The sequence below is a fragment of the Triplophysa dalaica genome, chromosome 12, assembly GCF_015846415.1.
Source record: "Triplophysa dalaica isolate WHDGS20190420 chromosome 12, ASM1584641v1, whole genome shotgun sequence".
Lineage (NCBI taxonomy): Eukaryota > Metazoa > Chordata > Actinopteri > Cypriniformes > Nemacheilidae > Triplophysa > Triplophysa dalaica.
Window position 1 is genome coordinate 20487325 of NC_079553.1, and position 16691 is coordinate 20504015.

A 16691-nucleotide genomic window follows, 5' to 3' on the forward strand; every position below is an offset into this window, starting at 1 on the left:
AAATATTTAAAGGTCATAGAGCTAAATGTTTTTTGTATTATTAAAGTATTGCATTAGGTTAACCGTTTCCTATGTCATTACTGCCATGTGTTGTGTGGTGGCTTCTAAGTATGTTCATTGCATTTTCATCTACTGATGCAGTTGAGCAGTTAATTTTAAGCAGCTTCAGTTATAAAAATGTTGAGTTTGTATTTGCAATCGAAGCTAAATAAAGTGATTTTACAAATGCTGGTCTGCACCCATTGTACCCAAAGTATACAGTTGTCATCTACTGATGCAGTTGAGTGACAGTAAATGAGTTTGGTTCGATTTAATTGATTTGATTTTATATTTGAATTAATTGTGAGTGAATGGGACATAAGCTACATTAAAGCTGCACTTTTTTTGCATTCATTGTGTGTCCATTTATTATATGTATTCAGACAAATGTAAAGAAATTAGTCTAATGTCTTTTTTTTGCTTAACCTGACATTGAACATAAATACAGTAACCCAACAAGATTTTGTTGACATTTTGACACTACAGCAAATTTTGACACATACAGTTAATAACTAACAAACTATTATAGTGTCCATTCCTGGAAATCCTCTTCAGATTTGATAAGATTTGACAGAAAAAATTTTTTTAAGAATGTTTGAAAGAATATTCGTAACTCTCATATTTAGTGATCTTCCCTCCACTTGTGATGATCTCTTTATGTTGCACAGATCCTTCCTCCTCAGTGTAGCTTTGGTGAATAAATTTTCCGCTGTCTAGAATGGGGAAAGGGAATGGTGAAAGGGACATTCCAGACATGTGACTGCTCAAATCCACTCGATTAAATGAGACTACAGCCTTCTCCATTTCTCTCATTTGTGGTGGATCCTGCCGATAATTTACCACAGGAGGTTTTCTGATCACCGTCTGAAGTGTTGGCGGTTGTGGACTCCTTCTCTGACTTATTTCATTTGCCTGTGTTACAGTGAAGTCTTTTGGTTTGTCCATAGAAGCTCTGTAATTTCCCACAGAAGGTTTCCCGACCTCCATCCTTGATGTCACAGGTGCTTGCAAAGCCCACCTTTGATTTCCTCTTATTTCATTTGCCTGTGTTACGGTGACGTCTCTTGGTTTGATGTCTGTTTTTGAACCTGAAGCAGCTCTCCTGATGTCTGAAATGACTCCAGCCATAGAAGCTCTGGAAGATGGATTGGTCTCCACCATCCTGGACACTGGAATACGGTACGGATGATCTTTAAGGGTTTCTTGAATTTTGCTGGGAGACACGGATTGGGTGGGTAACCTGATTCGGGCACAGAGTTCAGCAATGACTTTACCCATAGCCCAAACATCTGAACGCTTGTCACGAACTCCCCTCGTCCGCAGGATCTCTGGAGCAGAGTACGCTTCATTGCCCAAGTTTACTGCAGAGCTCAGTCCATTTTTAGAGAACTTTGCCAGTCCCAAGTCAATGATCACAGCACGATAGGTTTGATGCTCAACCTAAATCAAGGTGAGAGAAACAAAAATTGTACTTGTTACAAATTTGGTTTCTCCTCCTAAATCAAGGAGACAAAGTTGATCCCTAAATACAACATGGAACAGTACAGCAATAAATATGAACACACAGTCTTCTGTTTTTTTATATCATATTCAGTCTGGCTCACCATTATGTTGTCTGGTTTGAGGTCTTGGTGGACGATGTCTTTACTGTGCAGATGAAGCAAACCTTCACACATCCCAGTGATGATTGTGGCTCTCACTGCTGGAGTCAACTGAAAATACAAAAACAATTATAAAAAAATTCTTGAGTAACACATTCCTTGAAGCATGTACAATGCATAATAAAAGTAGTTTTAAAACATTGAAATGCACCTTTGAATGCATTGTTATGTCTTATAAATCATTGTTATTACAGTTACATTATAAAACATAGCAATTCATTGTTACACTACACATTTTAAATTGGTTAAACTTCTTTTCAACTACATATAATGCATTACAACACACATTATGGAGAATTATAATGCATTTTAGCCTTTAATAACTCTTTATAATGCATTATACATACAGTGAGGGAAATAAGTATTTGATCCCCTGCTGATTTTGTAAATTTGCCTGCTCACAAAGAAATGAAGTGTCTATAATTTTTATGGTGTGGTAAAACATTTCTGATAGTTGCTCACCAGGTTTAAACAAGTGTCAGGATACATTTTACTCCTCTGTAATTCGTTAAGGTTTCTTGGCTGTCACTCAGCAAATTGGAGTTTTAGACTCCTTCACAGAAATCTTGCAAGGAGTTCCAGAACAAGGGCATTTTATAGTTATTTTGTGTTTCTTCTATTTCCAAATAATTGCACCAACAGTTATCTGCTTCTCACGAAGCTTCAGTCTGTAGCCTATTCAAGGTATATGTAGGTCTACAATCTTGTCCCTGACATCCTTTAATACTTATTTGGTCTTGACAATGGTGGTGGAGAGGTTGAAATGGAAGATACAGATTCTGTTTGCAGGCATCTTTTATATACATAAAAAGTTGATTTAGGAGTACTTACTTAAAGTGACAGGACTAATCTGTGGTCAATATAGGCACATAACCCATCTTTGTATAGACCCTTTATTTCTTTGTAAGCAGGCAGTCTTGCAAAATCAGCAGGGGATCAAATACTTTATTGTCCTCACTGTACATGCTTCACGGAAAGTGTTGCCTTATCTTTCTTTCAGGGTCATCTGTCAAGGTTCGAGTCGAACATGCAACGCTGCACACCTTCAAACGGTATCACTGTCTCACACTCACACAAACCACATGGTTCTGAAAGGCTTCAGCAACAAATATTTTCCGAATGTGCCATAGTTCTTGTCATATACAGTACAATTACCTGTATTTTGGAGCTTTGTGATTTAAAGATGGTCGTCTCAAGATCTTCCCCGAAGATAAATTCTAAAGGAATGTTCCACTTCGAGTCTTTTATACAAGGGTCACCAAGAAGCTTCACCACATTAGGATGCCGAGCATTACTAGGGTTAAAACATCCGGTGTTAAAGTGAATTCAGTAAGATAAAGGTCATAACAATAAATATGTTTTTTAAATCTGTACATACTCATATACTTTGCATTCTCTTTCCAGGTCTAGTCTGTTGATGAGACCTACAGGAACTCTCTTCAAAGCAGCCCATTTATCCCCATACTTCTCTTTATAGACTTTCCCAAAGCAGCCTTCAGCAAGTGTTTGTGTGGAGTACGCCATCGAGTGGTAATGTGAGCGATAGCTGTCAGCTGTCAACAGAAAGTAAGGTACAATTAATTGTCAGTTGAACAAAATTTTAATAATACAAAGAGAATATTTTAAAGCAAGACAGATGTTATTTTAAGGACAAATAAAATAAGAAAATGCTTTTAAGCCAAACTGACGCTGTGTTATTTTAACAGATGATATGAAACTACGATTTTAGGTAAGCCAATGTTTTATATTTCCTTACCACTGTCGTTGTCGTTGGTGTTCGAGCACCTCTTCACAAGTTTACTTTCACATGTACAGCTGTGAAAGTCAACTGGAGTTCACACATCTTTTTAAGTCGGAAGAACAGAAAGATCCTCCCTCTGTGTGTTGACAATGATATTTCTTGGAAGTCAGAACTGGAACATGAAAAAAATACAAATCTGTTTTTTAACTGCAGCTTAATGCAACTTCTCAATAAGGAAGAATAAGGAAATAAACTTTTCCAAACTGGTTTAAAAGGTTTTAATTTGACCTTGTTATATTATTTTCTAATACTCTGCATCAAGACCAAAATATTGGTCTAATAACTTTTCAGACTATCGCTAAATATTCACCACACTGATGCAAACAAACCTCGACAGTGAACCACAAACAGAGATTATACACAGATTATGCTGCATGTTCTGTACATTTAAATGTTTAAATCACACGCTTTTTCTAAATGCCATATAAACATGTAAGTTATTATTGTTATACGTTATTATTCCTAATTTCCCTATTTTTACTGTGGCTGCTCTATTACTGTCACAGTGAGTAAATTATTATTACTTATTTATACAATCTGCTGTAGAAAAAGAAAGAGTACTGAAAATTGTCTGAAGTTAAATTCTTCGATTAGAATTTTTAAACTTGAAATTGGAGAAAACCACGCCTTTCCAAAACAATAAGAAGTGTGTTACAGGGAGAGTTTGAGACCTTCGTTTTCAAACTTGATTTTTAAGCTATCACACAAAGCAACTGAACAACTACATTTTTTAGATAAATAACTTTCTTGGGTTAGGCCAATTACTTAGCTACGCATGACTTGACTTGGTATTTGCAGACTTACATGGAATCTCTGCCCAGAGAATTAACTAAACTTCTACAGAAATGTTATTATTTGTTACATAATTCACAAGACAAAGACGGAAGATGTGTGTGTTACCATAAAGCTTTTTGAAGCCATACCATGACCAGCAGGGTTACCATTTATAATAGCCTATTATAATTTGTAATATGTGACCAATGGGCAGTAAACCAGTCATAACACGGCTATATTTATAGCAATAGCCACCAATATATTGTAGGGGTCAAAATAATAGATTTTTCTATAATGGCAAAAATCATTATGATTTTAAATTAAGATCATATTCTATGAGATATTTTGTTAATTACCTACCCTACGTATATTAAAACTTCAGGGTATCTTTATAAAGGTTAGAATTTCTGCTTTCGGCTTCATTTGCTCTCCACAACACCATTACAGCGGTAAGCCAATAGAGAGCATTAAAACAAACCTCCCCACGCCGCCTCTGATGGACAACTTCAAAGCCAAGTTTCTCAATATTTAGATTTTTTGCACCCTCAGATTCCAGATGATCAAATAGTTGTAAATAAAATTTTCTTTTTGTGTTTTATTTAATAGGGACACTTTTAGTGTTTAATGTTTATGTTTCAGAAGAAGTAGGGCTATGGTGTTTACCAGAATTAAGCTACCTGCATTGGTGCAGTGGTTGTGGGAGGTTAATAGTTCGATATAACGCATATTTAATGCAACACAAAATTATAAAACATATTAATAAGATGACAATTAGAAAAAGCTTGAAGGTTGGTCATTTGAAGTTTATATCTCAAGCACCTAAAAACACAAATTGTGTAGAAACTGTAAATGTTTTTAAAACATTAGCATATAATAGAAAATAGAAAAAGCCATAATATGAGGATAGATTGTGGATGTGTGAGATTATTTTAAATGTTTTGTAATTAGAAATTTTAATCTAAGTGATTACAGAGTTTAATCTAATCCAATTATTTTAAGCATATAACAGCAATAACAATATTATTTTTCATATTAAGGTTACGACTTCCTTCTTAGTCTAAGAGTGAAACTAAACGGTTCATTTGACCCAGCTTTTCCATTATCTGATCTCTGCCTAACCTGAAAAACAGCAATATTTCACAAACAAGGAACTTTCATCTCCTCTGTTTTTTGTAGGCTTAAATGTTGAAGACACCAAAAACATGTTATGAAAACAATGCATCTTACTTTATTACAAATATCAGTATAGCGTAAATCGTCTTTTTGGTTTTTCGTCTTTTTCTGATATTTGTAATAAAGTAAGATACATTGTTTTCATAACTTGTTTTTTGGTGTCTTCAACATTTAAACTACTTATCACACTACTTATAACTGATGTTTGTCCATTTTTCTTTTTTTTATTATCATTTCAAGGTATTGGGGTGGATGATCTCACAGATGAAAAGTTACCCACAAAAATCAATTAAAAATCAATATATTTTTAGAGGTTAAAAATAAATAATGAAAGGTTGAATAGCAACTAAAACTTAAGAATAGAAAATAAATAATGTGTGAAAGTTTTAATCACTTAATTTAAAGTGGATTTCTTCACTGTTAAAAGGTTGGTTATTCTTCATGTTGACAGACAATTTCAAATTTAATTTGTTTTGTAAATGTTGATTTCTTCTTCACAAATAATATTTTGATTCCTTATAACTTTAAGTGCATATATTTGAACACCTTCCACTTGATCTTTGGATTGGCGATGGATCACACCATTCTGTGGGTGACTTTCTCGAGCATTCATGGAGCTCTGTGTAGGGTTACTGACACTGACAGTGATTTTAGATGTTTGAATGTTGTCCTCGATATTTTTGCTATAGTGAGTCATTACACACTTCTCATGAAGCACCATGGTCCACTGGAAAGGATTAACTTCTGCATTCACCTAAAGAGTAATACAATTAAAATAATGAGTAAAAATAAAGTGAAATATGTACAATACTTTAAATAGTTAGCTTCTATTACATAAATAATAACTATAATATTCTGAAGTGTCATAAATCAAATATTAAACTTTTTCAGATATGTATTATTTTTTACTTTCAAATGTTTGGAAATGTGAGGAACAATCTTTCCTATTTGATTTTAGAAAGAAACTGGAAGTTTAAACAGTAGTAAAAAGTGCTCCGTACCTCTGTCTCAGACTGATCTTTCAGCACTGCTTCAATGCTGTGAAAATAAACAAGAGTTCAGAGATTTCCATCTACAGGTATTTAAGTCTGAGTTACAGGAAGATCTATCCAGTCAGTGTGAATTTTGACCGGAACGGAAAACAGAAACTGAAAGAATCAACATGGTCAGAGATGAATTCAATCACTCAAGATGTAAAAATACTGATAATTTATATCAACATTTGAGAACATAAAACAATGTAAATCAAGATTTTATTAAAAAATAAAAACAGAGGGTTCTCAGTTAAAAATATGATATTGTCTCTGTCTAAATCTGTGTTATTTGTAATGTATGCTGTATGCTTATTTACACTGACACTAGTATTTATAAGAGTTCATTTGCAAAAGCAGATTTTCAAAAGTCATGCTTTTATTATGTTATCATGTTTTATTGTATTAGTTAGTTATTTTTTATAATTTACATAAAAATGCTTAGATTAATGTTGTTTTATGTGTCTGATATGCATTTATGATCAATCTGGATACTGTAGGGCAGTCAAACACTTGTCATGAACGCTTGTCTGTGTCTTCTTCCTCTGTGTCTTGTCTTCTATATATGAACACCAAGTTCATTAAAGTTCTTAGAAACACATTATTCACGTAGCTTAAATAGTCATCTTATTAAGGTTTTAATGTTCATTTTAAACAGCTTCAGTTATAAAAATGTTGAGTTTGTATTTGCAATCGAAGCTAAATAAAGTGATTTTACAAATGCTGGTCTGCACCCATTGTACCTATAGTAAACAGTTGTCATCTACTGATGCAGTTGAGTGACAGTAAATGAGTTTGGTTCGATTTCATTGATTTGATTTTATATTTGAATTAATTGTGAGTGAATGGGACATAAGCTACATTAAAGCTGCACTTTTTTTACATTTAGTGTTTGTACATTTATTATTTGTTTTCAGACAAATGTAAAGAAATTAGTCTAAGGTCTATTTATTTGCTTAACCTGACGTTGAACATAAATACAGTAATGCAACAAGATTGTAATGACATTTTGACTTTACAGCAAATTTTGACACATACAATTTATAATTAACAGACTATTATTATACATTCCTGGAAATGCTCATACTTTTCAGATTTGATCAGATTTTATTGAAAAAAATGTCTTCCTATTTAATGTTTATGTAATACCAATTATATTTATTCATGAGTAAGTATTTATATTAAAATAAACAGTATCTAACTGTAATGACAAGAACAGAGGCTGTGTGTAGTAGCGTAAAGCTTTAAGAAGACACACTGTTACCAACAGGGTTACCATTTTAGTTCTAATAATAAAAAGGAAAATTTACACTAATATATTAAAACAATATTACAACAAAAAGACAGTCACCAATTCGAATCAATTTTAACATTTTAAACGTTTTTGTTTCCAGGATTTTTCTTTTTTTAAGAGCGTTTGAAAGAATATTTCTAAACTCTCCTATTTAGTGATCTTCCCTCCACTTCTGATGATCTCTTTATGTTGCACAGATCCTTCATCCTCAGTGTAGTGTTGGTGAATCAATTTTCCGTGGTCGGGAATGGTAAAAGAGAATGGTGAAAGGGACCGAGACATCTTACTCCTGAAACCTGCTCCTTGAAATGAGACTGCAGCCTTTTCCATATTTCTCAGTTGTGGTGGATTCTTCCGATAATTTACCACAGGAGGTTTTTTGAAGCTGAAGCAGCTCTCTTGATGTCTAAAAAGACTCCATCCATAGAAGCTCTGTCAGATGGTTTGGTCTCCACCATCTTGGACACTGGAATACGGTACGGATGATCTTTAAGGGTTTCTTGAATTTTGTCGGCAGACAAGGATTGGGTGGGTAACCTGATTCGGGCACAGAGTTCAGCAATGACTTTACCCATAGCCCAAACATCTGAACGCTTGTCACGAACTCCCCTCGTCCGCAGGATCTCTGGAGCAGAGTACGCTTCATTGCCCATGTTTGCTGCAGAGCTCAGTCCATTTTTAGAGAACTTTGCCAGTCCCAAATCAATGATCACAGCACGATGGGTTTGATGTTCAACCTAAATGAGAGAAACAAAAATTGTATTTATTACTATCCTTATAAATCAAGGAGACAAAGTTGATCCCTAAAAAAAACATGGAACAGTACAGCAATAAATATGGACATACAGTATTCTTTTTTTTTTAATCATATTCAGTCTGGCTCACAATGATGTTGTCTGGTTTGAGGTCTTGGTGGACTATGTCTTTACTGTGCAGATGAAGCAAACCTTCACACATCCCAGTGATGATTGTGGCTCTCACTGCTGGAGTCAACTGAAAATACACAAACATTATATTAGAATTTTCTTGCATTTCATCACCACAAATATAAAACTGCCAAGACTCTCTATTTTATTTCGGCCTAACTGTCTTGTTTGTGTAGCATACGTGGTTCCAAACATTGTTTGACGTAAACGGGGTCAAATACAGTAAGATTCAAGTTTAAACTTTTATGATCATCACAATCTTCAAACGGTATCCGTGTCTCACACTCACACAAACCACATGGTTCTGAAATGCTTAAACAACTCATAATTTCAGAATGTGCCATAGTTATTGTCATACACAATTACCTGTATTTTGGAGCTTTGTGATTTAAAGATGGTCGTCTCAAGATCTTCCCCAAAGATGAATTCTAAAGGAATGTTCCACTTTGCGTCTTTGATCCAAGGGTCACCAAGAAGGTTCACCACGTTAGGGTGTGGAGCATTACTAGGCATAAAACATCCAGTGGTATAATGAGTTCAGTAAGATAAAAGTCATGACAATAAAGAAATGTTATTATTCATTCATACCCATATACTTTGCATTCTCTTTCCAGCTCATCTTTGTTGATGAGACCTACAGGAACTCTCTTCAGAGCAGCCCATGTATCATTATATTTCTCCTTATATATTTTCCCAAAGCAGCCTTCAGCAAGTGTTTGTGTGGAGTACGCCATCTAGTGGTAATGTGAGGGATAGCTGTCAGCTGTCAACAGAAAATTAGGTACAATTAATTTTCAGTTGAATTTAAAAAAAAATAGCGTTCATTCACAAAGCATATATTTTAAGCAAGACTGATGTTATTTTAAATATTTTTTTATCATAAGTGACACTGTGTTTTATAACAGATGTAATGAAACTACGATTTTAGGTAAGCCAAACATATAAATGTTTTATATTTCCTTACCACTGTCTATGTCTTATCTTCGTGCACCTCTTCAGAAGCTGTGAAAGTGAACTGGAGTTCAGACATCTATTTAATTCTGAAGAATAGAAAGATCCTCCCTCTATGTGCTGACTGATATTCCTTGGAAGTCAGATCTGGAATGTTATTTTTTTTAAAAGTTTTTATTGAACCAAGTAAAAGTTTAATGCAACTTCTCAATAAGAAAGAATACGGAAATAAACCCTTGCAAACTGGTCTTTAAAAGGATTTAATTTTACCTTGTTATATTATTTAATTATATTATTAGACCCAAATATTATTAGACCCAAATATTGGTCTAATAACAAATTTTTTGCATGCACTTTCACTAAAATGCACCACACTTATACACATAGACCCCAACATTGAACCACAAACCTAGACCACATTATAGTGCAAAATGCATGTTCTGTGCATTTAAATGTTTCAATTACAATTTATTTTCTTTATTAATCTGTAAATTATAATCATAATGCATAATTATAATCTTACAAAGTGACTGGAAAACTATATTGTTTAGATAAATAACATTCGTGGGTTAGGCCTATTATTCAGCTATGCATGTAGACTTGACTCATGCTATTGGAAGACTAACATGGAATCTCTGCCCAGAGAATTACCTATAAACTCATAGAGATGTTATTATTTGTCATATAACAAAAAATAATTCACATGGAAAAAGACATGACCGAAGATGTTTCTGTAACCATAAAGCTTTTAGAAGGCACACAATGGCAAGCAGGGTAACCATATTAGTATAATAGCCTATTATATTAGTTATATGTGACAATGGACCACTAAATCAGCCACAGCAGAGTTAGGTCTACATTTAAAGCAATAGCAAACGATATGTTGTTTGGGTCAAAATTATCGATTTTTCATCCATGCAAAAAATCATTAGGATTTTAAGTAAAGATAATGTTCAATGAAGATATTTTGTAAATGTTCGGAGCCCTTACAGTACGGAGCCCTTTTAGGGACATGGTGGTGGGAACATATGAGAGGGAAGCTTTCAAAGCTTTCGCGTTATCTCCCAAAACTTTAACAATTCCTTAGACAATGATCAACAACCTAGTCTTCCTCAAAACGAGAATATAAATTTGTCTCTATCTGAGCAGGCCACATGGACTAGTCCGAAGGGACCGTCTACAAAGTGACTGTAAATTCGAAAAGCGTCATTACAAAAATGGTAATTAATAACTTAAATGTTACACACTGTAGTCTCACCAAATTCAGATTACACATTAATGCTCTGCTGAATTTAAACTTCCTTCTTAGTCTAAGAGCGAAACTAAACGGTTCATTTGACCCAGCTTTTCCATTATCTGATCTCTGCCTAACCTGAGGAACAGCAATATTTCACAAACAAGGAACTTTCATCTCCTCTGTATTTTGTAGGTTTCAATGCTGATGACACCAAAAAACAAGCTATGAAAACAATGTATCTTATTTATTAGAAATATCACATTATTTAAATAACTCTACTTATTACTGATGTTTGTCCTTTTTCTTATTATCATTTCAAGGTATTGGAGTATGTTGTACATGATAGGTACAGGTATAAATATAAAAAATACATATCTTGAATATTGTTGGTGTGGTTAATCTCAGAGAAGAATAGTTCCCCACAAAAATCAATAAAAATCAATATGTTTTTAAAGGTTAAATATGAACAATGAAAGGTTGAAAAAATAGCAACTAAAACTTAAGAATAGAAAATAAATAATGTGTGAAAGTACCATCGTGTCATTAGACATCAAAACATTTTTAGAATTTTCTGAGTTTTAATCATTAAAAATGGATTTCTTCACTGTTAAAAGGTTGCTTATTCTTCATGACAGACAATTTCAAATTCAATTTGTTTTGTAAATGTTGATTTCTTCTTCACGAATGATATTTCATTTCTTTTTAACTTTTAAATGCATATTTTTCAACACCTTACTCTTGATAATTGGAATGGCGACTGATCACACCACTCTCATGGAGCTCTGTGTGGGGTTACTTGCTCAAATCTGAACGCAAACCCCTTTTGAGCTTAGTGGTGCTTGGCCCCTAAATCGCGATGAATTGTTGTTGTGTTGTGTTATTGAACTACGTCTATGATACTCTAGATGAACTCATGGTTAGCTGAAGATTGATCCTCTCTACAAAGTACTCAAAATTGTTTTGTTCATACACACGTTGTTCAAACATTGTTTTAACAACAATAAATAATTGTCCAAGGCAGGTTTACTGCAATGCTCTGCGGACCTTCCAGCCGATGCAATCCAGCTCCTGGAAATGTTTGAGAATCCAGCAGCACATCTGATCTCACATCATGTCTCATGTGATCACACCCCTCCTGATCTCACTTCACTTCACATCCCATTCCCATTTCTCCAGGACAACATGGTTAAGACTCTCTCGTTTGTAAGTCACTTTGGATAAAAGTGTCTGCCAAATGGACATTGCAAATGAAAAACCAGGCAAAAGTCTGTGCTTCAGCTGTGAGTAAAAAAGAAAGCTTCCATAGCGCTGATTGAAAGCTGTTAAAAAATGTTGGCCAACTAGCAGGTTCACCATTAGATCATTTTCATTTCTGTCCAACCAAAAACTGAACCCGTGACAAATGCATAAAAACATGCAGCTGCGGGTAGCATGATAACAGAGATGAATATGAAAAGAAATGACAGATACTGTACTGTACATCACATGAGAAGTGTATTTTATGATAAAACTTTTAGAAGACAAACTGTGGCCAACAGAGTTATCCATTTATTGCTTTAAATTCAAATTAATATTTATTAACTGTTTGCTTGGGACAAATAAAGAAAACGCAAAAAGTCTTATTTGTAAGTACAACTGGTTGTTAAGTTTATAATATGTGTGGATGCACTAAATATTTTTAAAAAGCTTTTTTAATGACAAAAAAGAAAAACACATTACATTGATAAAAAAATTACATCAAGAAGGAAACTCACAATCATTTTAATCATATAGATAATGATCGATGAGGAAAGCAATTTTTTCAGTGTCTGCGATATTTCACATAATAAAAAAAAATAATCTCACGATTTCAGTCTCGATTCGAGTTTCAGAACAGATGACAACAATGTCTCAAACGTAGCTCAGATTTGTCAAGTGTATCAAAAGTCAACATAATTCGAGCATTTCTCATCAAATTGACCCAAATCCAGATTATTTTACCTACAATCTACATTCATTATACATCTCCATACACAATGCATCTCATTTCTTTCAATTTGTATTGCTTCTTTTTGTAATGAAACACAAGTGAGAACTACGAAAGAGCAACCTCTGAGCACTAACATTTTCTTCTGGGCCGTTTCCAGGAAAATACGTTTATTTAAAAAATGTTTTGCTTATTTGCACTTTCTCATATTTAGTGATTTTCCCTTCCTTTGTGACGATCTCTTTATATTCCATTTCTCCTCTATCATTGTAGAGTTCCTGAGTCACTTTGCCAGTCTGTGGAAGGGGGCAAGGAAATGACATCAAAGACATGTCATTGTTCAAACCTGTTCCTCTTATTGGGGCCACTGCCTTTCCCATTTCTCTCTGTTGTGGGGGATTTTGCCGATAATTTAGCAATGATAATTTAGGTATAGGTCGTTGTGGTTGTGGACTCCGTCTCTGACTTTCTCTTATTTCATTTCCCTGTGTTACAGTGAAGTCTCTTGGTTTGTCGATAGAAACTCTGTAATTTACCACAGGAGATTTCCTGACCTCCATCCTTGGTAGCACAGGTGCTGGCGAACCCCCCCTTGGATTTCCTCTTATTTCATTTGCCTGTGTTACGGTGACGTCTCTTGGTTTGATGTCTGATTTTGAACCTGAAGCAGCTCTCCTGATGTCTAAAATGACTCCAGCCATTGAAACTCTGTCAGATGGATTGGTCTCCACCATCTTGGACACTGGAATACGGTACGGATGATCTTTAAGGGTTTCTTGAATTTTGTCGGCAGACACGGATTGGGTGGGTAACCTGATTCGGGCACAGAGTTCAGCAATGACTTTACCCATAGCCCAAACATCTGAACGCTTGTCACGAACTCCCCTCGTCCGCAGGATCTCTGGAGCAGAGTACGCTTCATTGCCCAAGTTTGCTGCAGAGCTCAGTCCATTTTTAGAGAACTTTGCCAGTCCCAAATCAATGATCACAGCACGATAGGTTTGATGCTCAACCTAAATCAGTGTGAGAAAACAAGGCATGTTTTTTGTTCACTGTAAAAATGGATCTTTGCTGAATGAACGTCTTTCTCTATGTCTGTTATTGTGATGTACAGTATAGAATGTTTTCTTCTTCAATGAAAAAAATAATAATTGAAATGCTATTGGATCTAGGAATTTGATTCTCATTTGATCTCTCCTTAGCTCACCATGATGTTGTCTGGTTTGAGGTCTTGGTGGACGATGTCTTTACTGTGCAGATAATGCAAACCATCACACATCCCAGTGATGATAGTGCCTCTCACTGCTGGAGTCAACTGAAAATACACAAACAATTATTAGAATTTTTCTGCATTGCAAATCCACCATAAAATACAACTAAAGGCTAGTTTCTGCATGTTCTGTAGTCTAAAACAGACAGAGACCAAGAATGTTATTTTTTTTCTGTATAAGTGTTTTAAAAGATAGGTTCATGCAAAATTGTCTCATCTGTCTCAGTTCCGCATATTTCAAGTGGAGCTAACATGCTATGTCATGCATTCTGACTTCTTTACATTGTTGAAAATGCAGGCTTCTCACGCTTAACATGGTCAACTTGTTTAAAAACAAGTTGATTGTATGACATATAATTTCTGTGCTCGATACACCCCCCCAGCACCTAAACTTGTTATTGATAAGTCATATGTCTGTTTTTTGTTCACAATTCACAATCTGCGCACACGTGCATAGTTGTGTGCTTGTGCTGTTGTGTGCTCTTGCTGTAGATCTGTCCCACTGCCTGCCTCGTGTTTACTGGAAATAATCGTACAGCTTTATCTCTCTTTTGTAAATTCGATCAAACTCTTCGAAGATACAACTTATGCAATAATTGCTCAAGATTTATATGAGTTTGGCAGAAATTGAGTGTGTTACCCGATCTTTAAACTTTTGCAAGACATATGGGAACCAGTGAATTTGAAGTACATAGCAACTTCAATTTGCAATTGTGTCTCATACAGTGCATTACATAGTAGAACATTTCATAGACTTAGACTTGAAATGTAACACATTTTTTTGGCGAACTGTTCTTACCTGTATTTTGGAGCTTTGTGTTTTAAAGATGGTCGTCTCAAGATCTTCCCCAAAGATGAATTCCAAAGGAATGTTCCACTTAGCGTCTTTGATCCAAGGCTTACCAAGAAGGTTCACCACGTTAGGGTGCCGAGCATTTCTGTTGTTATGTTATGTGGTTATGCATTGAGTTCAGCGAGATAAAAGTCATAACAATAAATAAATGTTATTATTCATACGTACTGATATACTTTGCATTCTCTTTCCAGCTCATATTGGTTGATGAGACCAACAGGAACTCTCTTCAGAGCAGCCCATGTATCATTATACTTCTCTTTATAGACTTTCCCAAAGCAGCCTTCAGCAAGTGTTTGTGTGGAGTACGCCATCTAGAGGTGCTGTGACAGATAACTTTCTCGCTGTCAGAAAATTCAGTAAAATCGTTTGTTTGTTTGTTAGTTCACATAAAAAATTAAAACACAATACGGTTTCAAAAGCGTATATTTTTTCCATTCATTAAATATTTTCCACATTTAAAAAAGTCGAGAGATTGCACGAAAGATTGTTCGAAATTATTTTCCTAAATGAAAACATATAAGACGGTATTGTGTTGTTATAAAACATATCATAAAGCAAAGGTTTTAATTAAGTTATTTTATATTTAGGACTACTTACCACTGTGTATGATAGTCGAGCACCTGAACTTGTGAAAGTAAACCTAGGGCTACGTGGATCTATTCTGAGGTCGGCAAGTAAGATCCACCCACAGTGAGCAACGAAAACTAAAACTGTGACAAATGATCAGAGACGCATTCTTACACATGAGACCTAAACACACACAAAACACGACCATGTTAAATAATATAAGTAAATAAAGAAAATATGAGTAAATATAAGTAGCCTAAATCAATTTTAAAATAGACTGATCCTATTTTAAATTAAAAGCAAAAACCATGGTTAACTTTGGAAAGGGCGTAAAAATGTCCTTGCTGGTTTTCCACAATTATTCATTATTTTTCACATGGATTTTTTTCACTACCATTTTTAAGGATTTATTTGCTAGACTACTACCGGGTGTAAAAAACGTATGGAAACATTTAGGCTCCTTTTCCGTGTGTGTGGAAATATAGGACATTGCATGTGACGTCATTTGCCTTTTTCACATTTCCGATTTTTTGATGGGATGGATGATATTATTTATTTGGGTGATAGTCGCCACCGATACCACTTATTTAAATTAACCCCATAGACTTTTTATTATTTTTTATTGTTGATGTTTTTTCATTATTATTATCACAAAATGTTTATTTTGGCTGTCGGATAACGCGTAAAATCATTTTTTTAATATAAATATTCAGTTAGAATTAAATTTAACTAAAAAGCGAATTATTTCAAATTCTTGTTGTGGAAAATACATTGTGTTTGTAAACACCTGCATTTAATGGCTCGACATATTTTGCCAAGTGGATGATGTCCTCAGGGCAACTAGTCTTGTTGACCTAAGGGCAAATTTTTTATAAATAGAACCTAAACCCACACTAATCCCCAACCCTAACCATCCTAAAATCTGAGAAAAATTATAATTTTAAACAATGGTCTAGAAGCAACTCATTCCTTGTTGTAAGACTAAACTAAATCTGATTGGTTGATTTAAATGTTGTCCCAGGGTCAACCTGATGTTGCCCTAAGGACATAAACCACTTGTTAAAAGCAGGAGAGCGGCATGTAATGTACTTGTATGTGCACTAATACTTTCATGTATTGATTAAGCTTGTCTGACTTTTCACCTA

General features: G+C 34.5%; 2 protein-coding genes across 2 annotated transcripts; both read right to left on the reverse strand.

The window, feature by feature from the left end:
- Window positions 1–584: 584 nt before the first annotated feature.
- LOC130433338 (chromosomal serine/threonine-protein kinase JIL-1-like) lies at window positions 585–9727 on the reverse strand. Its single transcript, XM_056763162.1, has 12 exons — window positions 9664–9727; window positions 9288–9462; window positions 9066–9204; window positions 8659–8766; window positions 8140–8510; window positions 6450–6486; window positions 5995–6202; window positions 3457–3528; window positions 3079–3253; window positions 2856–2994; window positions 1644–1751; window positions 585–1479 (listed from the first exon to the last, which is right to left on the reverse strand). The coding sequence occupies exons 2-12, from the start codon at window positions 9431–9433 to the stop codon at window positions 625–627; spliced, it is 2358 nt and encodes a 785-aa protein (XP_056619140.1). The 5' UTR covers window positions 9434–9462; window positions 9664–9727; the 3' UTR covers window positions 585–624.
- Window positions 9728–12417: 2690 nt separating this feature from the next.
- Window positions 12418–15723, reverse strand: LOC130433224 (uncharacterized). Its single transcript, XM_056762987.1, has 5 exons — window positions 15577–15723; window positions 15145–15320; window positions 14923–15061; window positions 14061–14168; window positions 12418–13866 (listed from the first exon to the last, which is right to left on the reverse strand). Exons 2-5 carry the CDS (start codon window positions 15288–15290, stop codon window positions 13024–13026), a joined length of 1236 nt encoding a protein of 411 aa, XP_056618965.1. The 5' UTR covers window positions 15291–15320; window positions 15577–15723; the 3' UTR covers window positions 12418–13023.
- Between the last annotated feature and the right edge of the window lie 968 nt (window positions 15724–16691).